Genomic DNA, 25,669 nt, shown 5'->3' with positions numbered 1-25,669 from the left:
GGCAGCAGACTGAACTGAGGGCGACTGAAGTAATGGTTGAGATGATAATGGTGGTGGAGTTGGCAACTGAGCTAAAGGCAGCAGGGCTGCAGACCGAGCTGCAGGCAGCGGGGCTGCAGACTTGAGCTGCAGGCGGGGCTGCAGACTGAGTGGGGGAGGGTGAAGATGAAGTTTGTGGAGAATGAAATCCTGAATGAGCGGGTGCAGTTAGTCCAATAGCCAGGGGTGGCCGGAAATGAGCTGCTGTAGCCTGGCTTCCACAGCGCAGAGCAGCTCACTCTCCCTCATGCTCTAGCCATAGGTTGACCAACCTGGAAGCAGAGTCGATTATGACCTCCTGAAGTTCCTTGGGTGGGGCAAATGCCGATGGATCCATAATGTGGCTGGTCAGTAATGTCACAGCGAACGGGATGAGACATGTGGAGGAATTAAATGAGGATCCAAGCGCAGGTACTCGTAGATGCGAAGGAGATTTATTGAAAAAATAAAGCACAAGGTGGAAATGGCAAAACGGAAACAAAACTAATCTATACTGGGACAAACTAAACTACTGAACAGCAAACATGAACACGAACATGAAGGAAGGTGAGCAGTTGAACCTGAAGTTGGACAGCAGGGTGAACACGGTTGAAACACAGACAGACCAGCGACCAGCACACGAGAAGACACGACTTAAATACACACAGGTGGGGAACACAACTGGAAGTAATTGACGAGACGAGACAAGGGAAGCTAAACTGAATACACTCACATAAGACACGGACCTTCACAATAAAACAGGAAACAAGAAACAACTACACAAAGATGCAGACTAGACACTAAACTAAACCTACAGGAGGGCACCAGAACAAATCTACACTAAACATGAGACACAAAACCTAAGAACTAATCCCTTAACAAGAATAAACAAAAACATAGAATTCTACTAATAATCAACAAAGCACAAGAATCAGAATACAATCCAAAATTAAACCAAAACACAAGAACTCAAAATGCTGGGTCAAAATGACCCAGAACCGTGACACCTTACTTTTTTTCATGTTTGTCAAATAAAGGATGGTTAAAATTCTTTGAGCCTTTAAAAAACACACCTGATTTGTCTGCTAGATGTGGATGTGATTGTTAGCTTCAAGCCACGGCACATCTTGGAGCCACTTTTCTGAAAAAAGTCTTTTCTCTGGCTCTGGTTGGTGTTTCTTAGCTAGTGGTGGCACACCAAAGAAGCTGCTTAATGTCTGTTGTTTTTTTGGACATTTAGCTGGTGACAAGCAACACATGTAAGATTAAATGAGACAGTCAAGTACGCAAAGTGTCACTACGCATTCCTAATTTTTGTCACGCATTCGTACCTGCGTACCAGTTATGTGCACCCCTGTCTATAACACACAGCCAAACAACTACTCACTCAATAACTACTATCAAATTATCATATCTATTCAACCTAACATACATGTTTTGCATTTAATCTGTCAAGTTTGTTGTTATAACTAATAACTAATGCAGGAAAATGGCATGTTTCTTTAAGGTTTTGTTCTGCTTGTTCTATATTGTAAACAGAGCCAATTTTACACTGTATAATTTCCATAGGATTTATTAGTTTCAGATTTTTTTAGTCATATCATATGATCTCATTTATTCTGTACTGCTAAACAAAACAATGTTTGGTTTCTCAAACTGTCCATAATTGCTAGTGATAAATTCATTGGTTTCAGGATGCACCTTCTGTATCTTCAAACAAAAGATCAGAACAAAAATATAATAATTAAATACATTTTTCCGAAGAAAGCCACATCTTGATACATGCTGGTTTAACATAAGGATCTAAAATATGTCACACTATGTTGTTGGTTGAATCTCAGATTTGTTTAACATATGCAGATGCAAGTGTAAAACCATTGCTTCAGTGGTGGACCTCGGCTGGTGGTGTGTGAGGAAACATGTATTCCCTTGTAGTGTACCTTTGCCTCAAATAAATAACTAAATACTTTTTAAAAGAGGAATTTCCTATAAACAAACAAATGCAATAAAACTCAGTCCTTCGTCACTGTAAATGTTTCACTGAAATTCCATAAAAAAGTCAGAACTCTCATCACCTGACCACTTTTTAGCCAATGAGCTGTTTTTCACCCCTCCCCCTCACTTCGTGACTTCGAGTTGAGGAGTACCGACACCGACGCTGGTGTGGAGAAGCCAACAGGTAACTTTAAACTTTAAACTTTCGAATTTTGCCAGCTTTGTAGCCCAGCAACTGGTCAGATTTAGTTTTGTTGAGATTTTTCTTTGGTGTATATTCCTTGATTGAGTTTTGTATTTCAATGTAATTCTCATGCTAAAGCTAGCTTTTTTGATGACACGCGGTTGTGTATTTAATTAGTCAAGGTTAAATACCTAGTCTAACACACACCTTTTTAGTTAAACTGTAACATTTGAAATTACTGAGATGTTATTATTTATTCATCCATCCCACTGTCTCCAGATTTTAAGCAACGCTGAAATATAGGTGACACGCTATTAATGAGACATTTCAGATAACCGAGGTAGCTAACATTTAACTCTCTGGAGTGCAGGTTATATGACCAATTTACGGTGTATCAGCAACATGCGTATATAACAGTTTTTAAAAATGTGTTGATAGGCCAAGTAAAACCAGAGTTATGATACACAATTTACGCTTTTTCCTGAAAACTGTCGTCAAGTTTAGTGCAGGAAAATATAAAAACGGTATTTTCTTAAAAAACAAAACATAGATACATTATTGCCTCTCAATTCAATTTTATTTATATAGCGCCAAATCACAACAAAAGTCGCCTCAAGGCGCTTCATAGATACAGAGAAAAACCCAACAATCTCATTTCCTATTGTGGTGGATAAATGAACATGAGCCGATAAAACAATTAAATCAAAAGTAGTCAAAAACAGCCGATTATACCATTGACTCCAGAGGGTTAAAGACACCTCCTGTGAAAGATCAGTTTTCATTATCAACTATTTTCCTGAAATATTAAATAAATTGTACTATTTTTTTTTCTTTTTCTGAGACAGTGTATTGCAATGAGGCCCCCGAGAGCAAAAATTAAACCAAAAGATGAAGCAGTAAAATTTTCATCTTTGGGGCAGGACAAAGATGGATTTGAAGTGAAATTCATAAATTCAGTAAAAGGTGAGGTACTAGGATACTTGTTGAGGATTTCTGGCACAGTCATAAGTTTAACCATTGTAGTAGACCCATGTTGACATTTTCTATTTTCTTTGTAAGGTCGAGGAGTGTTTAGTAGGTGCAACTATAACAAAGGAGACTTCCTTCTGGAATATCGCGGAGACGTTGTAACCAAGAAGGAATATGAAAACAGAACAAGATTGTACCATGACGCCTTAAAGGTTTTTCTTTTTGAATTCAGGTACAATGGACAACAATTGTGGTATGTAAATTAAAATAATTCATTTTTCAGCCTACTTTTTGCAAAAGTTGTGAAGACCACATTAAGACAAACTGCTACCTTGTTACAAATCCATATAATTAAAAATGTAATCAAATTGTTCAGCCTTTTTATAAACCTTGTGTAATTTTGTGTCTTACATTTTTTGTTATCTCAGCATTGATGCAGCCAGAGAGGATGGCTCCTTGGGCAGACTGGTGAATGACGATCACGTGAGCCCAAACAGCAAAATGAGGACAATCACAGTAAATGGAAAGCCTCATCTCTGTTTATTTGCCATAAAAGACATCAAGCCGGGGGAAGCAATAACATACAACTACGGTGACTCTGACTGGCCATGGAGAGTAAAGGTACATATTATATTTACATTTACCGTAGTGTAGTGTAGTATTGTATAGTCTCAACTTATCTGTGTTGAATGGATGTTAATGTACTTTTGTGTTTGCTTGCACAAGGTTTCAGAGCACCCTGACCGTTCTCAAGCTGATGTGCCCATGGCATCGTCCTCCTTTGAAGTTGATGAGCAGGTGACTAATTTTCTGGTGGTGTTATTATTGCAACAAGAACACAGCCGAGTTGTTTGGATGTTGATAGTGAGGGTGTTAGACACAAGTCCTATAGTGTTGGTTAATGTAAGATACCTACATTATGAGGACTGTGTGTGGATACTGCCGAGTGTCATGTTGGTTCACACTGGAGAATTAATTTTCACTCAATATTAATTCATTACATTTACCTCATTTATGTCAATAACCAGTGTACCTTCATAACTGTATTGTATAGTCTCAACGTATCTGTGTTGAATGGATGTTAATGTACTTTTGTGTTTGCTTGCACAAGGTTTCAGAGCACCCTGGCCGTCCTCAAGCTGCTGTGCCCATGGCATCGTCCTCCTTTGAAGTTGATGAGCAGGTGACTAATTTTCTGGTGTTGTTATTATTGCAACAAGAACACAGCCGAGTTGTTTGGATGTTGATAGTGAGGGTGTTAGACACAAGTCCTATAGTGTTGGTTAATGTAAGATACCTACATTATGAGGACTGTGTGTGTTTTGGATGCATAAGTCTATTGAAAGATGGGCTCTCAAGTCTGTGTGTAACAGAGACCCTGCAGTGTATGAAGCTTTCAGGTACATTATTATGAGGACTGTGTGTGGATACTGCCGAGAGTCATGTTGGTTCACACTGGAGAATTAATTTTCACTCAATATTACTTCATTACATTTACCTCATTTATGTCAATAACCAGTGTACCTTCATAACTGTATTGTATAGTCTCAACATATCTGTGTTGAATGGATGTTAATGTACTTTTGTGTTTGCTTGCACAAGGTTTCAGAGCACCCTGACCGTTCTCAAGCTGCTGTGCCCATGGCATCGTCCTCCTTTGAAGTTGATGAGCAGGTGACTAATTTTCTGGTGGTGTTATTATTGCAACAAGAACACAGCCGAGTTGTTTGGATGTTGATAGTGAGGGTGTTAGACACAAGTCCTATAGTGTTGGTTAATGTAAGATACCTACATTATGAGGACTGTGTGTGGATACTGCCGAGTGTCATGTTGGTTCACACTGGAGAATTAATTTTCACTCAATATTACTTCATTACATTTACCTCATTTATGTCAATAACCAGTGTACCTTCATAACTGTATTGTATAGTCTCAACGTATCTGTGTTGAATGGATGTTAATGTACTTTTGTGTTTGCTTGCACAAGGTTTCAGAGCACCCTGACCGTTCTCAAGGTGATGTGCCCATGGCATCGTCCTCCTTTGAAGTTGATGAGCAGGTTGCTGTACTGTTATCACCAGACATGGTTGAAGCCCTAACGCAGCTCATAAGCAGAAGACTAGAGTGTGGAGTCCCGGAAGAAAACCCCTTCCTCTTTGCAAGACCCAACTGTTTGACTCCTTACAGAGGACAGGACTGTCTCAGGATTTATGCAAATGACTGTGGTGCACAAAGTCCTGAACTCCTTAGGTCAACACAGCTACGCAAGCATGTTGCAACTTTGTCACACGTCTTGAACCTAAAAAATCACGAGCTTGACCAAGTTGCTGACTTTCTAGGCCATGATATCCGTGTCCACAGAGAATTTTACAGACTTCCAGAGGCTACAACCCAGCTGGCAAAAATATCAAAACTACTACTTGCCATGGAGAAAGGGACCCTTGGAAATCTCCAAGGCAAAACATTGGAAGAGATTGAAATTGAAGGTATTTCTAAGTAGATAGTATTTCAAGGTGTCTAGTTTTTAAGCTTTTGAGTGTTCTTAACACAATATATTTAATAACCTTACTTTTACATTAAAGCTGTTAAGAGAAACAAGGAATGTTTGTACCTGCTGTTTAACATCTCCAAAAAGTTGATTCTGTTCATCTGGACATAGCTGAAGTTGATTCTGTTCATCTGGACATAGCTGAAGTTGATTCTGTTCATCTGGACATAGTGTTTTGTGGGAGAAATGTTTCGTCACTCATCCAAGTGACTTCTTCAGTCTCAGCTGACTGCAGGTTTCAATCTTATAAACAGTACATTTGCATAATGACTGAAACCAGCCCACTGAAGGAACAATGGGCTTGGAGGTCAGTCCTTAATCTTAATTATGCAAATTCTCACGACCATTGATCAGCAACCACTGACCAAAACCCACTGATCAAAGACCACTGATCAATGGCCATGAATACCATTCACAGAGAGCTCTTCTGTGTTGTGCCATGCGCTTCGCCAGAGGTTGTTTGGTTTCCCCGATGTATAAATCCTGGCAATCCTCCTGGCACTTAACAGCGTACACTATTTTACTCTGTTTGTGTCGGGGGACCCGATCCTTGGGGTGGACTAGTTTTTGGCACAGTGTTTTGGGGTTTGAAAGCCACAGAGACCCAGTGTTTAGATAAAATGCGTCTCAACTGCTCCGATACTCCTGACACATATGGGATCACTACAGGTTTTCGTTTGGGCAGCAGTTGTCCTTCTCTCCTGGATTGGCTGGAGCTTTCTTTAGGAGCCGTCCCAGCTTTGACAAAAGTCCAGCTGGGATAACCACATTTACTCAGGGCCTTCCTGATGTGATGTTCTTCTGCCTCCTTGGCCGCTGTGTCAGTGGGGATGGTGTTCGCTCCTAATGACACCCAGTTTGTGCTCCAGTGGATGATGAGAGTCAAACCTTAAATACTGATCCGTATGTGTAGGTTTACGGTACACGTCAGCTTTTAGATGTCCCCCATTACTGATGGAAATCTCAGTCTAAGAAAGCTAACCTGCCACTTTTCATAGCCTCCCTGGTGAATTTCATGTGTCGGTCCACAGAGTTAATGTGATCCGTGAATTGTGGTACGTCCTGAGATTTGATTTTCACCCAGGTGTCATCCACATACCTGAACCAATGGATTGGTGGTGTTCCAGGGTAGGATAGCAAAGCCCTCTTTTCCACTTCTTCCATGTACAAATTGGCCACGATGGGTGAAACTGGGGAGCCCATGGCACACCCATGTTTCTGCCTGTAGAACTGACCCTTGCATGTGAAGTAGGTGGAATGAAGACACAGTTCCAAAAGCAAACACACTTGGTCGATGCTGAGAGTGGTCCTGTTGCTGAGGTTGGTGTCATAATCTCTTACGGACTACCTTCAATGCTTCCGTGACTGGGATGCAAGTGAAGAGAGATGTAACGTCGTACAAGACCATGGTTTCATCTGCCTCCGTAATGACATCTCTCACCCGTCCATCCATCCATCTTCATCCGCTTTATCCGAGGCCGGGTCGCAGGGGCAGCAGCCTAAGCAGAGGCCCAGACCTCCCTCTCCCCAGCCACCTCCTCCAGCTTATCCGGGGGAACACCAAGGCGTCCCCAGGCCAGCCGAGAGATATAATCTCTCCAGCGTGTCCTGGCCTGCCCCGGGGCCTCCTCCCGGTGGGACATGCCCGGAACACCTCGCCCAGGAGGCGCCCAGGAGGCGCCCAGGAGGCATCCTTGTCAGATGCCCGTACCACCTCAGCTGGCTCCTTTCAATGTGGAGCAGCAGCGGCTCTACTCTGAGCCCCTCCCGGATGGCCGAACTTCTCACCCTATATCTGAGGGAGAGGCCAGCCACCCTTCGGAGGAAGCTCATTTCTGCTGCTTGTGTCCGCAATCTCGTTCTTTCGGTCACCCTCTTCACCACGACGGACCGGTGAAGCGTCCGCATCACTGCAGCCGCAGCCCCAATCCGTCTGTCAATCTCCGGCTCCCTTCTCCCATCACTCGTGAACAAGACCCCGAGATACTTGAACTCCTCCACTTGGGGCAGGAACTCATCCCCGACCCGGAGTGGGCACTCCACCCTTTTCCGGCTGAGAACCATGGCCTCAGATTTGGAGGTGCTGATCCTCATTCCCGCTGCTTCACCCTCGGCTGCGAACCGTTCCATTGCGAGCTGGAGGCCCTCACCCGATGAAGCCAACAGAACCACATCATCCGCAAAAAGCAGACTTGAGATTCTGAGGCCACCAAAGTGAAAGCCCTCCACTTCTTGGCTGCGCCTAGAAATCCTGTCCATAAGAATTATGAACAAAACCGGTGACAAAGGGCAGCCCTGGCGGAGCCCATCACCCACCGGGAACGAGTCCGACTTACTGCCGGCAACGCGAACCAAGCTCTGGCAACGGTTGTATAGGGATCGAATGGCCCGTAATAATCGGCCTGATACACCATACTCCCGCAACACCTCCCACAGGACACCCTGAGGGACACGGTCGAATGCCTTCTCCAAGTCCACAAAACACATGTAGACTGGTTGGGCAAACTCCCATGCACCCTCAAGTATCCTTGAGAGGATAAAGAGCTGGTCCAGTGTTCTGCGACCAGGACGAAAACCGCATTGTTCCTCCTGTGTCCGAGGTTCGACTAGCAGACGAACTCTCCTTTCCAGCACCCTGGCATAGACTTTCCTAGGGAGGCTGAGGAGTGTGAGCCCCCTGTAGTTGGAACACACCCTCCGGTCTCCCTTCTTAAAGATGGGGACCACCACCCCGGTCTGCCAGTCCAGGGGTACTGCCCCTGATCTCCACGCAACATTGTAGAGGCGTGTCAACCAGGACAGCCCTACAACGTCCAGAGCCTTCAGGAACTCGGGGCGGACCACATCAACACCAGGGGCTCTGCCACCAAGGAGTTGTTTAACTGCCTCAGTGACCTCGCCGCCGGAAATTGGTAGGTCATTCCCCTCATCCCCAGACTCTGCTTCCTCCTCGGAAGACGTGTCAGTGGGATTAAGGATGTCCTCGAAGTATTCCTTCCACCGCCTGACAATTTTCTCAGTCGACGTCAGCAGCGCTCTGCCAGCACTATACACAGCGCAGGTAGAGCACCGCATTCCCCTCCTGAGACGCCTGACGATTTGCCAGAATCTCTTCTTTTTCCATGGCCTCCCCGAACTCCTCCCACACCCGAGTTTTTGCTTCAGCCACTGCCCGAGCCGCATTCCGCTTGGCCTGTCGATACCTGTCGACTGCCTCCGGAGTCCCACAGGCTAACCAAGCCTGATAGGACTCCTTCTTCAGCCTGGTGGCTCCTTTCACCTCTGGTGTGCACCATTTGGTTAGGTGATTACCACCACGGCAGGCACCAACCACCTTGCGGCCGCAGCTCAATGCAGCAGCTTCGGCAATGGAGACGCTGATCATGGTCCATTCGGACTCAATGTCCCCAGTCTCCCTCGGAATGCTGTTGAAGCTCTGCCGGAGGTGTGCGTTGAAGATCTTGCGGACTGGGGCCTCTGCTAGACGTTCCCAGCACACCCTCACTACGCGTTTAGTAGGGGTGCAACGATACACAAAATTCACGGTTCGGTTCAGTTCGATACTTTGGTGTCACGGTTCGATATTTTTTCGATACAAAAAAAATGTTCATGCCTTTTTATTAATTTGTCATTTATTAAATTTTCACGGCACATTCTGCACCACATCTCTGTGCGTTCATCATTTGTTTGAAGCCAGCTCACCTCCTGCAACCACTTTTCTGAGAATACGCGCTTCTTTTGTGGTTCAGACTCCATTTCTTTGGAGGTGAAGGAACACCAAAGTAATTGCTTAAAGGATTTTGCTTCTTCAACATCTTTAAGAGTTCTAAACAAATGTCTGTCCTCCTCCAGAAAATCCTATGTACGCAAACACGCGTTGCAACTTCTTATCTTGTGCGCGTTTTTTATTTTGACAGCGAATGCGCACCTGCGGACCACTTATGTGCAGCCCTGGTTATTTAGCTCGTCATATTGCAGCCACAGAAATTCTTTTGTCCATGAAACCATAAAGCTGCACTTTCTTTTTGCCTTATAGTCTGATTTGTCATAACTTTTCCGTTTTGTGGTAAGCTTTGTTTGGCTGTCACTTCTTCACGCTGACCTGTCTTATTTGGCTCAGCAGAACTAAAATATATATCCTGCTGCTTTTACACATGCACTCACATAACGCTCAGCGATTCTCTGCGCGATCAACCTCTCACATGTTTAAGCTTGCTGCGGGAGATTTCACTTGTCATGTTTGCATAGTAAGCTAACGATTGATAAGATGTCAGAGGAATTGGTGCGCAAATTATCATCACTCACCAATCAGTGCTGTCGCTCTCTATACGCAGTTCGCACGATTGCAAAGTGAAAGCAAAAAACAAGCGCAAATTCAAACGCAATTTCAATATGTCACATATTGACAGTGGCTCACCGATGCCAATGACATAATTACCCAGCTACATTTCCGAAAGAATGCAAAAGCATTGACATATATTTTGCGAGCCCTGTATCTGATTGAGGAATCACTCATCTTTGGAAAAGAGAGTTTATTACAGAGAAATGGCTCTTTCCAAAATAAAAGCTATACTATACGCTTCTTCTGGGCTATATTCTCAGCACCATATTAAATATATCAGGTCCCCATAAGGAGAATCATGTGCTAACGGCTGTCTAAATGACTCGGGTAAAGTTTGTAGCATGCGTGCTTGTTGTTTTTGTCTGCTTCCACTTGTCTTTGCACTAGGATGATGTCGGAGTAAATGTGCAGTCATATTCGTTGTGTTCCCACTAGTGCTGTCAGCGTTAATCTGAAATGACGTTAACGCCACAACACCTCCGTTAACGAGCTACTGCGGATTGCCTTGTGCGTGGGGCTGGACGGCCAACACAACGAGCTAACTGCGCTAACACACTAGTTCCCACCCATGTAATTGAGCATTGCTGGCACATCCAACATACTGTTTTACTTTAATCCATGACGCGCTTACCTTCAGGGTCATACTTCACATGAAAACCAAAATAGTTCCAAACGCCAGATCTGAATGAGGGTGGGGGAGGTTCAATTTGCCATGTTGCAACGAGCTTAGCTTCTGTCTCGCTAGCTTGCCCTGCGCTCAGTGAATCTGCGTTCGACTACTCCGCCTAGGCTGCACTGTCGAGCGCAGATCCACTGAGCGCTCAACACAGACAGCATCGTCAGAAGGGAAGTTGATAAAATAAATTAAAAATGTTGTATTGTTCGATACATATGCGTACCGAACCGAAAGCACTGTATTAAATGGTTCAATATCGATACGAGTATCGTTGCACCCCTAGCGTTTAGGTGCACCGGTTCTGTCCAGCGTCCTCTCCTGCCACCTGATCCAACTCACCACCAGGTGGTGATCAGTTGACAGCTCAGCCCCTCTCTTTACCTGAGTGTCCAGAACATATGTTCGCAGGTCTGGTGATACGATTACAAAATCAATCATCGATCTGCGGCCTAGAGCGTCCTGGTGCCACGTGCACTTGTGGACACTCTTATGTTCGAACAAGGTGTTTGTTATGGCCAAACTGTGATTTGCACAGAAGTCCAATAACAAAACACCGCTCGGGTTCAGATCAGGGAGGCCGTTCCTCCCAATCATGCCCCTCCAAGTCTTGCTGTCGTTACCCACGTGAGCATTGAAGTCTCCCAGCAGGACAACAGAGTCTCCAGGTGGAGCACCTTCCTCTCCATGGTGATTTTGGATGCTGGGGGCTTTGCATTGCTGAGACAGGCCAAAACTTTCGTCTGTAGTTGCTATGCTTCCATTTCTGCAATATTGTTGTTACGAATTGCTGTTTCTGTGGCTGTGATCAGCTCCACTAGCGGGATTTGTCCCGGTGTGACAGCAAAATTCAGCCCTTGAGCAAGGATGTTTTTCTCTGTTTTGGTGAGCTGTCTGTCAGACAAATTCTTCACCCACTTGTCCACATCCTCTGTGTCGCATCCTTGTCTCTTCTGGTCACTGAGGACACTCTCCGTATTTTGCCGTGGTTTCCGACGTACAACAAGTAAGTCAAACTTCCTTTGTTGCCTGGTCTTAGACTTCTTGTGCTGTGCTAGACGAGCCTTCTCAGTAAAGTCAAACACCTTTTTAAGAGTATTCTCATCTAGAAGCATTGTCAGTCTCTGTTGGATCCGCTCCTCTTGAGATTTTAGCATGTCCATGGTAAAATTTGTTTGCCTCACCCGTTCATTAAGCAACTGATGCTGTGCCTTCTGGAGGATTTTTGTTGCCCGGAAGCCTTTAACGAAGAGCTCATTTGCAGACTTTTAGGAGTAATCCGGTTTTGTCTGCATCTGAGGCTGAATCTCAGGTGGTTCCTGTAATCCACCATCTTACGTGCTGTTTGCTCATACTGACGTACAAGCTTCAGGCCGTCCTTGCCAAAGTGGGTTAAAACGTCTTGATGCATTCAGAATGCCTCGATTCATAATCAAGGAGGGGGCCTAAGGCCATCTTACAGTGCTGTGATTGCAGCCATTCCCCAACTCTCTGTGTATGGTACTCATGGCTATTGATCAGTGGTCTTTGATCAGTGGGTTTTGGTCAGTGGTTGTTGATCAATGGTCATGAGAATTTGCATAATTAAGATTAAGGAACTGACCTCCCAGCCCATTGTTCCTTCAGTGGGCTGGTTTCAGTCATTATGCAAATGTACTGTTTATAAGATTGGGGAAACCTGCAGTAAGCTGAGACTGAAGAAGTCACTTGGATGAGTGACGAAACGTTTTTCCCACAAAACGCTATGTCCAGATGAACAGAATCAACTCTTGGAGATTTACTTACCTGGATGATTGAGAATGCATCAAGATGCTGCTTAACATATTTTTTTGTCAGATAACCTAGACTTGACAGACTCTGGTGAGAGTGAAGACGGCGAGGCTGACAAAGAATACCCACCAGCACAAACAAAAATGGGTAAATGCACCAACAAACAACTCATATTTATGTAGTATTCAGTTGAATGCAATATTGTGAGATGTTTCAGGTATACACAGTTATTTAAAAGGTAGTAGTAAGGATTATATGTGCACTGTAAGTCTTAAGTATTGAAAATGTCTTAATTTGTTTTGGGCTGAGGTTAATACACTGCTTAAGCTATTCTTGACATAGTCATAAAGATTGATGTCTGTCAAATAATGTCACTAAAGAAAGGTCTAACCAGATCAGTACAAAAAATGTAATAGTACTTACATTGATAGTTTTGTGTTGTGATGCTACAGATATCTAGCCAGAGATGTGTGTAAATGAATCAACCACAACGCAACAGAGCATTAATATTGAGCTACACTATTCAACTACAGAAAAGGGAACTAGGCAATTTGTTGAGGTACCTCCAGGGACCTCTGACAGTATTACCCACTTCCTACAGTGTGCCCACTGATGATGATTGTCTTATAACTGGACTGTTGGAGTATTGTGTTTACATTTTTACAAGGTATGCCGAGAACATCTCTTCCGCTTATCCTAACCCCAGCAAGTGCACTTATTGGACTTGGCTGCCCAGTCGATAAGGCGGGACGTTAGCATAGTGGTTAGCACTGTTGCCTCACAGCAAGACGGTCCTGAGTTCATCAGTCCAGGGTCCGCAAACATGGAGTTGTTTTCTCCATGTTTGCGTGGGTTCTCTCGGCATACTTCAGCTTCCTCGCACAGTCCAAAGAAACTGGGGTTAGGTTAATTGGTCACTCTAAATTGCCCATTGATGTGAATGTGATTGCATATAGTTGTTTTTCTCTGTGTTAGTCCTGTGGGAGACTGGCGACCTCAGTCATTTTAGGACTGAGCTATGGACCTGAGGATTACTTGTATTTATGGGTGCCTCTCTCCTTGTTAGTGAAAATCATTGTCTTGTTAAAGGAAAGTCTAAACAGGAACAGAAAATGTGACTGCTATATTGAGCTAAAATACTCCTTGTACTATAGGGAGGAGTACTATGCCACCTGTAGAGGAACCTTCAAACACCTCAAACGGTATAACTATCCATCACCCTACATATTGATGGCTCTTCCATGATTACCAAGCCACTCATATTGTTTGTGATATTTTTGTTTTACTTTTCTATTTACAGATGTGGACTCGGCTGGAGAAGGCACATCACGAGGTACCACAAGAATAAAATATTTTAAAATATCAAGACACCTTTGAACAGATTATTTGAACAACAGACTAGCAAATGGTTATCTCTGTAACAGTGTTTGACAAGCTTTTTGATGTCTTTCATCTGTGTGGATGGCTTTTATGTTTTATTTCTAGTAAAATAGGTGTGTCCAAAGTTTTAACTGGTACTGCAGATATATCATGACAATTCACTGATATGCCAGCTGAACAAATGGTCAATGTAACTTTAAACTTCCTCAGTCATTTTAGGACTGAGCTATGGACCTGAGGATTACTTGTATTTATGGGTGCCTCTCTCCTTGTTAGTGAAAATCATTGTCGTGTTAAAGGAAAGTCTAAACAGGAACAGAAAATGTGACTGCTATATTAAGCTAAAATACTCATTGTACTACAGGGAGGAGTACTATGCCACCTGTAGAGGAACCTCCAAACACCTCAAACGGTATAACTATCCATCACCCTACATATTGATGGCTCTTCCATAATTACCAAGCCACTCGTGTTGTTTGTGATATTTTTGTTTTACTTATCTATTTATAGATGTGGACTCGGCTGGAGAAGGCACATCACAAGGTACCACAAGAATAAAATATTTTAAAATATCAAGACATCTTTGAACAACAGACTAGCAAATGGTTATCTCTGTAACAGTGTTTGACGGGATTTTTGATGTCTTTCATCTTTGTAGATGGCTTTTATGTTTTATTTCTAGTAAAATGCTTTCTAGTTTTGGGAAATGCAGTTAAGATTACTTTGAAAAGACACAATGCTTATTCAAATTCAGAATGAATAAACAGGTGTGTCCAAAGTTTTAACTGGTACTGCAGATATATCATGACAATTCACTGATATGCCAGCTGAAGAAATGGTCAATGTAACTTTAAACTTCTTCAGTCATTTTAGGACTGAGCTATGGACCTGAGGATTACTTGTATTTATGGGTGCCTCTCTCCTTGTTAGTGAAAATTATTTTCGTGTTAAAGGAAAGTCTAAACAGGAACAGAAAATGTGACTGCTATATTGAGCTAAAATACTCCTTGTACTATAGGGAGGAGTACTATGCCACCTGTAGAGGAACCTCCAAACACCTCAAACGGTATAACTATCCACCACCCTGCATATTGATGGCTCTTCCATGATTACCAAGCCACTCATGTTGTTTGTGATATTTTTGTTTTACTTTTCTATTTACAGATGTGGACTCGGCTGGAGAAGGCACATCACGAGGTACCACAAGAATAAAATATTTTAAAATATCACGACACCTTTGAACAGATTCTTTGAACAACAGACTAGCAAATGGTTATCTCTGTAACAGTGTTTGACAAGATCTGATATGAAAGTTTGGTCAATATGACATGCCAGAATTTTACAAACATTGCATAGTTCATGACTAATATCCAGTATGACCTTAAAGTTGGCATGAGGAATTTTCTTCTCAGGTTCAACATTAGAATACTTTTCTTATTTTGGTTCTTATTTCAGTTTTGGGATTTGAAAGCCACAGAGACGTTATCTTTTAAGAAAATCCGTATCAGCTGTTCTTGTCCTTCTTCGCTCCTGGATTGGCTGGAGCGTTCTTTAGGTGCCTTCCCAGGTTTGACAAAAGTCCAGCTGGGATAACCTCATTTACTCGGGGCCTTCTTGATGTCATGTTCTTGTGCTTCCCTGGCCGCTGTGTCTTTGCTCTATTTTGTAATATCTTGATGACGCCCAAGTTGTGCTCCAGTGGATGGTGAGAGTAAAGCCTTAAATACTGATCTGTCTGCATAGGTTTACAGTACACATCGACTTGAAAGTTGGCTCACTTAAAGCTCCAGTAAACTCAGCTTAAATACTAATATTGCATATTAATACTTACCATTAATCATCTTCAAAAGCCTGATTAACAGTTCAAATGTTCATAACTATTCGAAAACAAAGATGGGAAACTGCTTATCTTGCTTTTTAAACCATATATGAAAACTACATTGGCATGTTAGATCACCTTTTGATTGAAATCTTTTTATTTTTATTTTAAGAGACAATATGAGAGTTTATTGTCAGTGTTGGTGATTCTGTAAATGTGTACATCTTTAAACTAATATTTTTTTGCACGAGTTATTTCTGACTCAAATGTTTTTTAATCTCCCATGTTTCACGGTTTTTATCAAATGAGAAAGAGGTTTCATGTGAGTCATCTTGTTTTGCTGAGTATGACATCAGAGTAGACTGTCCTACATTGTCTTCGGAACAGATTGTTTTGACTTTCAGAGGAATGGAAACAAATGTGTGCCTTACATCACTGGATCTTGAATGAGTCCTCAAAGTATCCTGGATATCTTTAGAGTTTTCATTAATGCTGGTTGTATCTGATCACCCAGAACTTGTCATAATGCCAGGTCTGAACTGGGCTACTGTTACAGTACAAAATCACATGAGAATAAGAGTGGTGGAAATGAGGAATAATTTGCTTGACAAACTAAGTGAAAAGATCAGAGGACAAAGCTGAAGTAATGGGTTGAACCTGGATTCTGCATGATTGGAAGTAGAGGACAATAAAGGAGGACATGATGAAACTGGATGGGAACTAATGTCACTTTGTAATTGGGTGTCCCGTGGCATTCACATAGTTAGAAGTTCTATCTTTAATAGTTTTCTTTGAGTTAATGTTTTTGCGGGAAAGAACGAGCTAGATCTTCTAATCAGAATATAGCTTTTAAGACACTGTATTTATCTAACATGGCAAAAAGCCAAACCCCCGTGTAAATCTAAAGCCCCACAGCTATTTAAACCAAGTGAAAAAATGCTGTGGTTAATGCCTGGACTTCTTTTTGATATGTGTACCATGAAATGGATTTGATGTTTACATCCATATTGTTCTTGAAGAGTAACTTTATAATAACTTAATAATTAACAAATCAAAAGTAAGCTGATCTTATTTTCTCTCCCCCTTGTAGCATTCCCTGGAAATGGCGCAGAAGGGGAAAATCCTCGAAGGAGACAAAAATGTCCATGGTCTCCCAAAGAGATTGCAGCAGTCATGAGACATTTCCGTGGGCACATTGCAAATGGGAAACTAGCCACTGTGACAGAAATCAAACAGTGTAAAAATGCTGAACGTCCTGTATTAGACAGTCGCTCTGTTCAAAATGTGAGAGACTTCGTCAGGAACCGCGGCATAACTCTAAAAAAAAGGAACAGCCGCTAAACGATTAATCAAGTTACAAAAATATATACACAGATGTTTGACATATATGTCATGTTTGCAAAAAGCACGTGTTCTTGTTGAAATAAACTTGAGTATTCACCATCAGATTGGCTATTATTTTTATATATATATATATATATATATATATATATATATATAATTTTTTTTTGTCTCTAAAGACCGTACTTAAAGGGAACATGATATGTGAAAAGCACCTTTTCTGTGCTTGAGCATGTATCTTATTACCAATTCAAGAACTCTGAAGATACACAACCCTGGAACCTTTTCTTTTGGAACTGAATATTTGTCTTTCAGTGAGGCTTTCTTATACTGAGGGGAAAAGTTCCTAAAAGCAAATTCTCATCAGCAGTTGTATAACTCAAATTAAGGAAGATATGTGCTTAATGTAAATGCATAATATACCAACTAGGAAATCTAACCTTTAATTGCTAGCCTTTAACAGAGAAGACCTGTAAATTCATGGTTGAAAAGTTACCTTTGGAACTCTTATCCCTGTATTGCTTTGACTTGAGCATTAGACATTTCATAAAGACTATAGGGAATTCACATTATAAATATGTGATGGCTCCAATACAAATCTAAGAATAAGGTTTGTCTTTGCAAATTGCATTGAGCTAGTTCTCAAATTCAGGTCTTTGTGTTTTGTGATGTTCGATTTTTGTCATAAGACCACGTTTTGTTAACTATTAATTTTAATATGCAGTAGTAGTGTTTGAGTTTAGCCATGTCCCACTTATTCATTTTTGGCCCTATAATATACTTTGGTGACAGGTATGTGTGTTGTATAGCCAGTGTCCTTACAAATCCTGTTGGGTGTTAAAATGTCTAATATTTTCATAGGCGGGGCTTCTCACCTAATTATCTATGTCCTGATAAGGTTGCAAAAAAACAGGTTCTTATATCTCTAGTTGTGTTGCGTGTATAGGAACTTTGAAGTGAGATCTGTGCTCTGTGGCTCAAAACAGATTTTTTGACGTATTCAGCATCTCTCAGGGGCAAGCGGAAAGTGGTGTCCCCATAGTCCACCACCTGGGCTGGTTTGGAAAAAGTGTCCTTGCAATACATAGAAACCCGTATGTGTGTGTGTGTGTGTGTGTGTGTGTGTGTGTGTGTGTGTGTGTGTGTGTGTGTGTGTGTGTGTGTGTGTGTGTGTTTATTAAGGTCTGGTTAAAGATACAAAGAAAAAACTACGTGTAAAACACTGCTGTCAAGTTCCCTGGTTGTGTGTGAGTTTAACTTGCAAATATGAATTTTGACCCAATTATTCTTCCTTTCAGCTGATTGGTCAATGTCACGTCAATAACAAATTTAACACTCCAATCAGGAAACAAATATGTTTTGGCTGTCAGAGGGGTGCTTTACTGACCTAACAATAATAATGTAGTATAGTGCACTTTAAGAGTTCAAGCAGAGGAGAAAAGTGTTATTGTGTGTTATAGTGTCCAGCATTTTTGTGCAATTTATTGCTCACAGTTTGTTAGTCTTAAACAAAAACAAATATATAAGCGGATCAAAAAAGATTACACTGATGATGTTCAAAAGAACTCGTATATTAGGGTGAAAAACATCATTTAGAAGAAGGATGAAAACTTTAAGATTATTTACATAGATTTATACATGTCAATTTATTCTTCACAGTCATAAATACGTATAAACATGACAGCTTTGCAAGCATATTTTTGCAATAAGGTAGTTTTATTGTGTTTTTAAGTAGATTTATGGAGTATGATTGCTATGTTGTACTTAATTTACATGACTGTGAAAGGCAGAAAGCAAACTGCAAAGTTTTTTGTACAGCGTTTCTTCCTCTTGTGTCACTGTGACTCTCGAGCACAATAATAAACAGCTGAATCCTCAGTTGTCAGGCTGTTCATCTGCAGATACACCTGCTTTCTGCTGTTGTCTCTGGAGATGGTAAACCGACCTCTGACTGACTGAGAGTAGAAGCTACCACTACTGTCACCCCAGATGACAGCAATCCACTCCAGTCCTTTTCCAGCAGCTTGTCTGATCCAAGCATTATTATAATCACCACCAAACCCTGAGTATGTACAGGTCAGTCTGTGGGAGTCTCCGGGCCTTTTAATCACAGATTCAGGTGATGAGTCAGTGTTTGACTCTCAGCACCTACAGACAAAAAGAATGATTAGTGACTGTTTTCCGAGTATATCAGTTCAATTTCACAACAATGTTAGTAAAACAACTGCACTTTCCTTACCAGCCCAGTAAATTGAAAGGATTAGAAAACAACCATAAACTCAGGATGATTCATTGCTAAGACCATTTGTCTCTGCTCCGTGCACAGTGGTGGTTAATGTATTTATGTATTCCCTGTCTTATATTCTGCATCATGTCTTAAAACATGGTAGAGATCACAGTTTGCATCAGCTCCTCCTCCTCAAAGACAAACACAGATCCTCTCCTTCAATGTGTATTATCCAGGAATATTGCTCTGATTTCTTTGGAAATGACAAAACAAAATCATTTCTAAAGTTGCCGAAGTTTAGTTAAAATGCTTCACTTATACACTTAATGTCTTCTTAATGAGATGTCGTATTTGATTTTCACTTAATTTCAGTCTAAAGTTACTTATTGTTATGTCATTAATTCCACATCTCCAGTGTTACATGTTGCCAAATGCAAAACCCTGATGTCTTATGTGCTGCATCCATAATCCACACCTTCAATCCACTCCACTTCTTGATGGTCACAACTGAACATTCTCTATTTTGATGGCGAATTGATGTTGAACTTACGCTGAAAATACACACATTTTAAATACATGAATTGGATGTCAAATGCTGTAGTCCAGTGATTCCATTTGATGGCGAGCTTCACAGTGTGATCTCCAGGATCCAGATCTGCACAACCAGTCAGACGGCAAATGATTTGTCTGGTTTCTGTAGGATTCCACCAGTCATCCTGACTGGCAACAGCGGACAGAAAGAGTGCAATCCAGCAGGTGTGAAACTGCTCTAGATTGTAACCTCTCTAATTGTGACGTTGCTGAATTTGATTTTTATATTTTTGAGGGCAGTGTCTAAATTGCTGACTGACAGATCAGCTGATCTGTTCTCTGGCTTGACTGAACATCGACCCTCTATAACTCTGAGGAACAAACTGAAGATAAGGTTCCAACCTAACCAAATACCCTTTAAAGGAACAATTCAAATAATTAAGGACAATGACTTTAAATTTTATTTCATTTTGTGAAAGGCCCAGGTTGTAATTTCTGTTATGAACCTATTACCTGTCGATAACTAAAGTCACAGTTAACTGAAATTCCTGTGTTTTGATTGTTTTTACACATATCCAGCTTCTCCCCTAACATAGAGTAAGGTGTATTTGGGTTACATACAGTACATGTAATTACGAACAAAGTATCATCAAAATGGTTACTCCTCTGATCCTAGGTGTTTTTCATACCTTTGCACTTTTAGTGTTTCTTTCAGCGTGGTGATGATGTCAAAGTGCAGTTTATTTCTCTCAATGTGTTGTGTTTTTTGTGTCTGTGTTTTTGAGTTTTTACATTGCATTGCTTCCTCTTCTGACAAGGTGGGCCAGCGACAGAAGAGTTGTCTCTGGAGATGTTAAACCGTCCTCTGACTGACTGAGAGCAGTGGGTGCTACTACTATCATAATCAATTTAAGCAATCAACTAGAGTCCTTTTCAAGCAGCCTGTCTGATCCAAACATTATTATAATTACTGAACCCTGAGTATGTATAAATCAGTCTGTGGCCTTTTAACTGCTGATTCAGACTGAGTCAGTGTTTGACCCTCAGTACCTGATAAACAAATAATTAGCTTCGTATTTCAAGCATATAAATTCATAATGTTAGCAAAAGAATACTTTGTCCTTACCAGCCCAATAAACTGAAAGGACAGGAAAAACAAACACACAAATTCAGAACTGTCCATTGTAAAAGTCTCTCTGTCCAGTCTACAGTGCTGTAAATCCATCACATAGTCCCAGTGTTATAATTACATAACCCATAAGTATAAGACTATGTATCAGAATTTGCATTTGCTCAACCACTACCGCTATCATTTCTTTCCTTTGAATAATAATAATAATAGTCAGTTATCTTAGAGCTCCTCCTCTGGTAGTTTCATGTTATAACTGTTCAGGCATTACGAGGTTTTTGTTCAGCTCTGTTGATGGTTTGTGATACTGTGACTCTTTGGCACAATAATAAACAGCTGAATCCTCAGTCGTCAAGCTGTTCATCTGCAGATACAGCTGCTTTCTGCTGTTGTCTCTGGAGATGGTAAACCGGCCTCTGAATGACTGAGAGTAAGAGATGCTACCGCCGTTGTTAATCCAAGCAATCCACTCCAGTCCTTTTCCAGCAGCCTGTCTGATCCAAGCAGCTTGAATATCCCAACCGAACCCTGAGTATGTACAGGTCTGTCTGTGCGATTCTCCAGGCCTTTTAATCACTGGTTCAGACTGAGTCAGTGTTTGACCCTCAGTACCTACAGACAAAAACAAAATTAGCTTCTTTATATCAAACATATCTTAATGTTTGCGGAGAAATGTGCTGTCCTTACCAGCCCAGTAAACTGACACTATAAGAAAAAAACAGGTAAACCCAGGACAGTTCATTGTAAAAGTCATGTCTCTCTACTCAGTCTACAGTCATGAAAACCAGTCTTGCAGTCCCTTTGTTATATTTGGCAACACATGTGTAAAGATCTGAATTTGCATAAACTCCTCCTTAAAGAAAAATACACTTCAAGTCATACAAACAACTGCACACCACTTATAATAAAATATTTAAGCAAATATTATATTTATTTACAAATGATTATTATTTTTGTTACTTAATGAAGAACATTTTTCTCTCAAAATCTATACACCTATTTATTTCTGATACATCAGTAAAAAAAAAAACTCCATATATATTCATTATTAAATGTGTGCTGCATAAAGTAATACAGTAATTAACAATAGGAACATTATGTCTCTTTACTGTTAAAGCTCATGTTGATGGAAGTGGATTGACTACAACATCCGCTGTTGCTTAAAAACAGGAACTACAGCAGTAAACATTTTATGAGGCATCCAAAACTCCATAACAAAAAACTAAACTCCAGTAACACTAATCCTCAACATGGTGAATGATGGACATATCAAAAAGGGTATCCCATAGAAAAAACAATTATATAAAAAAGTAACCAAACACCACTGACAGAATACGGAACAACAGGGTGTTTGCCCACAGACAAGCAAAAACAAGAATACATAATTAGACTATTTGATCTTGGCATTATGATGTTTATGATTTAGATTTCACGGTGTTACTATGACTCTTGAGGAAAAGAATAAACAGCAGAATCCTCTGATGTCGTCTGCAGATTCATTTGCTTTCTCCTTCTTTCTCTGGAGATGGTAAACTGGTGCTGAACTGCTGCGAGTAATATTTCTGTCTAACACTCCCTCTATCAAGAATAGGGACCCCTTAAAACAATTTCTCTTTTTTCCTTAACACACTTTAAATTTATTATTGGTCTTAGAGCTCCTCCTCTGTTGGCTTCATGTTACAAATATGTTCTGCACTGAGGGGTTTTTGTTCAGGTCTGCTGATGTTTTGTGTTACTGTGACTCTCTGGCACAGTAATACACAGCAGTGTCTTCAGGCTGTATATTCTGTCCATTTAAAGTTACTGTGTTGCTTGAAGTGTCTATGTCAATGCTGAATTTGTTCTTTAGTGAATCTTTGTAGTATGAAGTTGAAGTATGTTTCATCCCAATCCACTCCAGTCCTTTCCCTGCATGCTGTCGGATCCAAGCTGTGTAGTAGCCAAGAGAATAAGAGACCTGACAGGTGATGGTCAGACGCTGACCTGGCTGCACAATCACAGAGGCTGGCTGTGTCAACTGCTCACACTTCACACCTGTGGAGAAAACATGTTTTATGTAGTAAAAGTAAGAATCAGTGTGCTGTGATCATAGTGTTTGTGTTCAGTGAGACTCACAGGATCCAGCAGCCAGCAGCAGCAGCAGAGCTAGAGAGAACATGTTGGTGCTCAGTATGATCTGATGGGAGTTTCTCATCTTCTTCTGTGACTGACTGCATGATATCAGACTTTATATCAGCCTGTGGGGAAGTTTGATTTGCATACAAATGGATGCTGACAGATTATAAGAGAAAACAGATCACACTGTGGCATTGAGTAGTAAGAAAAAGATATGATGATATGATTCATTCATGTTCAATTTTAGTATTTTAAACTTTTAGATTTCTTGTGGAAATGTAAAAATATTTTCTAACATGTTTGACAAAAATTTTAATCAGAAAATCAAACACTGCAAAGTCAGCTACTCACCTTTTAGCGTGCATTTGTATGTGCATATTTATGCCGATCGTTGTGTATCTGGCAAAGTAACACACAGCACAGTGCTCTGGTATTAGTCTGTGCATGCTGCTGACATATCCGTCTGCAAGTGCATCACTTTGTATCAATCCCATTGATTAAAATGCAAAGCATATTTACCAGATTTCTTAATTATGAAGTACATGCTTATTCTAAGCACCTTTGGATTTTTTTCTTTATCATATGTAAATTGATGAGTAATAAAATAAATGTTTTGAGGAGCAACGGGAAATCATTTCGTATTTACAGCACTTGTTTTGGAGAAATGTAACAGTAGTGTCACTGCCTCAGTCAGACTCCCAGGATTCAGCAACAAACACCATCAGCAGAGCTACAGAGAACATGTTGGTGCTCAAGGTGAACTGATGGGAGCTTCTTCTGTTCACAGCACTAACATCACTCTTTATAAGAGTCTGTGAGAAAGTTTCCTTTGGATACAGACTGGCAATGACAAATTATTATAGTGATATGAATTCTCCTGTCACTAATAGTTAGAGATTGCTGTCAAGGTGCAAAAATTATTTGGTGCATACACAAAACAATGTAATTCGCAACACTAGCTCAAAGACGTTTGACCTTTTTTATATCACTGATGAAATTCAAAACATTTAGATAAAGCAAAAGAAAACAATTACACTTACACAGAGATGAGCACAAGGTTTCTCTCAGTATGTTGATGTGTATTATTTTGTAAAGGTGAATGATCTCATTTTTTTCAGCAAAGCAAATTAAACTACAGGAATAAAAAAAATGTAGCCTTGAATTGCAGAAAGCAAATTTTGCATTTTTGTTTTATTTATTTATTTATTTATTTATTTATTTATTTATTTAGATGAATTCAGTTTTTGTACAGAGTTTCTTCCTCTTGTGTCACTGTGGCTCTCAAGCACAATAATAAACAGCAGAATCCTCAGTTATCAAGCTGTTCATCTGCAGATACACCTGCTTTCTACTGTTGTCTCTGGAGATGGTAAATCTGCCTCTGAATGACCGAGAGTAGTAGATGCCACTACTGTCACCCCAGATGAAGTAGTAGTAGATATAGCTACTATCATCCTCAATATATGCAATCCACTCCAGTTCCAGCAGCCTGTCTGATCCAAGCAGCATGAATATCATCACTGAACCCTGAGTATGTACAGGTCAGTCTGTGTGATTCTCCAGGCCTTTTAACCACTGGTTCAGACTCAGTCAGTGTTTGACCCTCAGTGCCTACAGACAAAAACATGATTAATTTCTTTATTTCAAACATATCATAATGTTTGCAGAAGAAATGTGCTGTCCTTACCAGCCCAGTAAACTGACGCTATAAGAAAAACAAACATAAAGCCAGAACAGCTCATTGTAAAAGTCATGTCCCTCTGCTCAGTCTACAGTCATGAAAATCAGCCATGTAGTCCTTGTGTTATATTTGGCAACACCAAATCTAAACCTCCACAAAAAAGTAAATCCTCAGTACCTTCAAATAAGCAGCCCATTAGATACAATGATGCAGATATTTTATTTGTCCTTTCACCAGTGAAAGTAAATCTATCATCCTTATCTGACCAGTTGATTAAAAGAATGAGAAAAGTGAACCAAATATGAAGTCTGAACATGATGAAAACTATTTGCTGTATCTCTGTTCAGTCTGCAGTGGGTACAATGTCTGTCTTAAAGTCTTTAGCATTTATGTAAAAAAGAACAAAAACATAGTTTTGCATCAGCTCCTCCCTCTCAAAGAGAATCACACTACAGCCAATTTCAGTATACTAGAATTTATTGACTTAACTATTGTTACATTAATTGCATTCTGATCTGACAAATCTTGTAAATCCAAACTTTCTTTGTATTCATTTACTCTTTGGTTACCAAATCATACTTGATAACTCATTAAGGGTTAGGATGAGTAAATCAACAGGAATTAAAACTGAACTTTTAAACTTGTTTATTATTACTTTTTGATTCGATTGGTCACTTGATTATCACTTGATAATCATTTATTTAAATATGAAAACTCAATTTAACTTGTTGATTTGATGTGCTGAGTTTTTGTGCACTGTGGCTTTTGAGCATAAAAATAAACAGCAGAATCATCATTCATCAAGCTCTTCCTGTGCTGATACACATACTTTCTGCTAAAGCCTGAGTATGTACAGGTCAGTGTTTGACCCTCACTACCTACTGAAATGTTAGCAAATCATTAGTGTAATCACATTTCTTTATATCAGTCAACTGAATGTCTGTCAG

At 40.6% G+C, this 25,669-nt stretch overlaps 2 protein-coding genes and 1 pseudogene across 3 annotated transcripts; 2 read left to right on the top strand and 1 right to left on the bottom strand.

The window, feature by feature from the left end:
• Positions 1-2,582: 2,582 nt before the first annotated feature.
• Positions 2,583-4,580, top strand: LOC148102925 (N-lysine methyltransferase KMT5A-B-like). The gene is made up of 5 exons (XM_087839734.1): positions 2,583-3,160; positions 3,257-3,419; positions 3,595-3,787; positions 3,893-3,964; positions 4,278-4,580. Exons 1-5 carry the CDS (start codon positions 3,052-3,054, stop codon positions 4,578-4,580), a joined length of 840 nt encoding a protein of 279 aa, XP_087695860.1. The 5' UTR covers positions 2,583-3,051.
• A 540-nt stretch (positions 4,581-5,120) lies between these two features.
• LOC148102924 (uncharacterized) lies at positions 5,121-17,144 on the top strand. Of its 2 annotated transcripts, XM_087839732.1 has the most exons (9): positions 5,121-5,652; positions 12,566-12,646; positions 13,654-13,701; positions 13,800-13,832; positions 14,244-14,291; positions 14,390-14,422; positions 14,898-14,945; positions 15,044-15,076; positions 16,789-17,144. In XM_087839732.1, the coding sequence occupies exons 1-9, from the start codon at positions 5,121-5,123 to the stop codon at positions 17,037-17,039; spliced, it is 1,107 nt and encodes a 368-aa protein (XP_087695858.1). In that variant the 3' UTR covers positions 17,040-17,144. The 2 variants fall into 2 exon arrangements, with proteins under 2 accessions (XP_087695858.1, XP_087695859.1); XM_087839733.1 differs by lacking the exons at positions 13,654-13,701; positions 13,800-13,832 and having other exon boundaries at positions 5,158-5,652.
• A 5,514-nt stretch (positions 17,145-22,658) lies between these two features.
• Positions 22,659-23,120, bottom strand: LOC102797137 (immunoglobulin heavy variable 4-38-2 pseudogene; annotated as a pseudogene).
• Between the last annotated feature and the right edge of the window lie 2,549 nt (positions 23,121-25,669).

Source organism: Neolamprologus brichardi, chromosome 4 (assembly GCF_056152115.1).
Source record: "Neolamprologus brichardi isolate AB-2024 chromosome 4, ASM5615211v1, whole genome shotgun sequence".
Taxonomy (NCBI): Eukaryota; Metazoa; Chordata; class Actinopteri; order Cichliformes; family Cichlidae; genus Neolamprologus; species Neolamprologus brichardi.
This window is presented reverse-complemented; position numbering and strand designations above follow the sequence as displayed.

Excerpts from the sequence above, each read along its gene's own strand:
- LOC148102925 (XM_087839734.1), top strand. The coding sequence starts at position 3,052 with ATGAGGCCCCCGAGAGCAAAAATTAAACCAAAAGATGAAGCAGTAAAA. Across the intron at positions 3,420-3,594 it reads TACAATGGACAACAATTGTG|CATTGATGCAGCCAGAGAGG; the intron begins GTATGTAAATTA and ends TTGTTATCTCAG. Across the intron at positions 3,965-4,277 it reads CCTTTGAAGTTGATGAGCAG|GTTTCAGAGCACCCTGGCCG; the intron begins GTGACTAATTTT and ends TGCTTGCACAAG.
- LOC148102924 (XM_087839732.1), top strand. The coding sequence starts at position 5,121 with ATGTTAATGTACTTTTGTGTTTGCTTGCACAAGGTTTCAGAGCACCCT. Across the intron at positions 14,292-14,389 it reads ACCTCCAAACACCTCAAACG|ATGTGGACTCGGCTGGAGAA; the intron begins GTATAACTATCC and ends ATCTATTTATAG. Across the intron at positions 14,946-15,043 it reads ACCTCCAAACACCTCAAACG|ATGTGGACTCGGCTGGAGAA; the intron begins GTATAACTATCC and ends TTCTATTTACAG.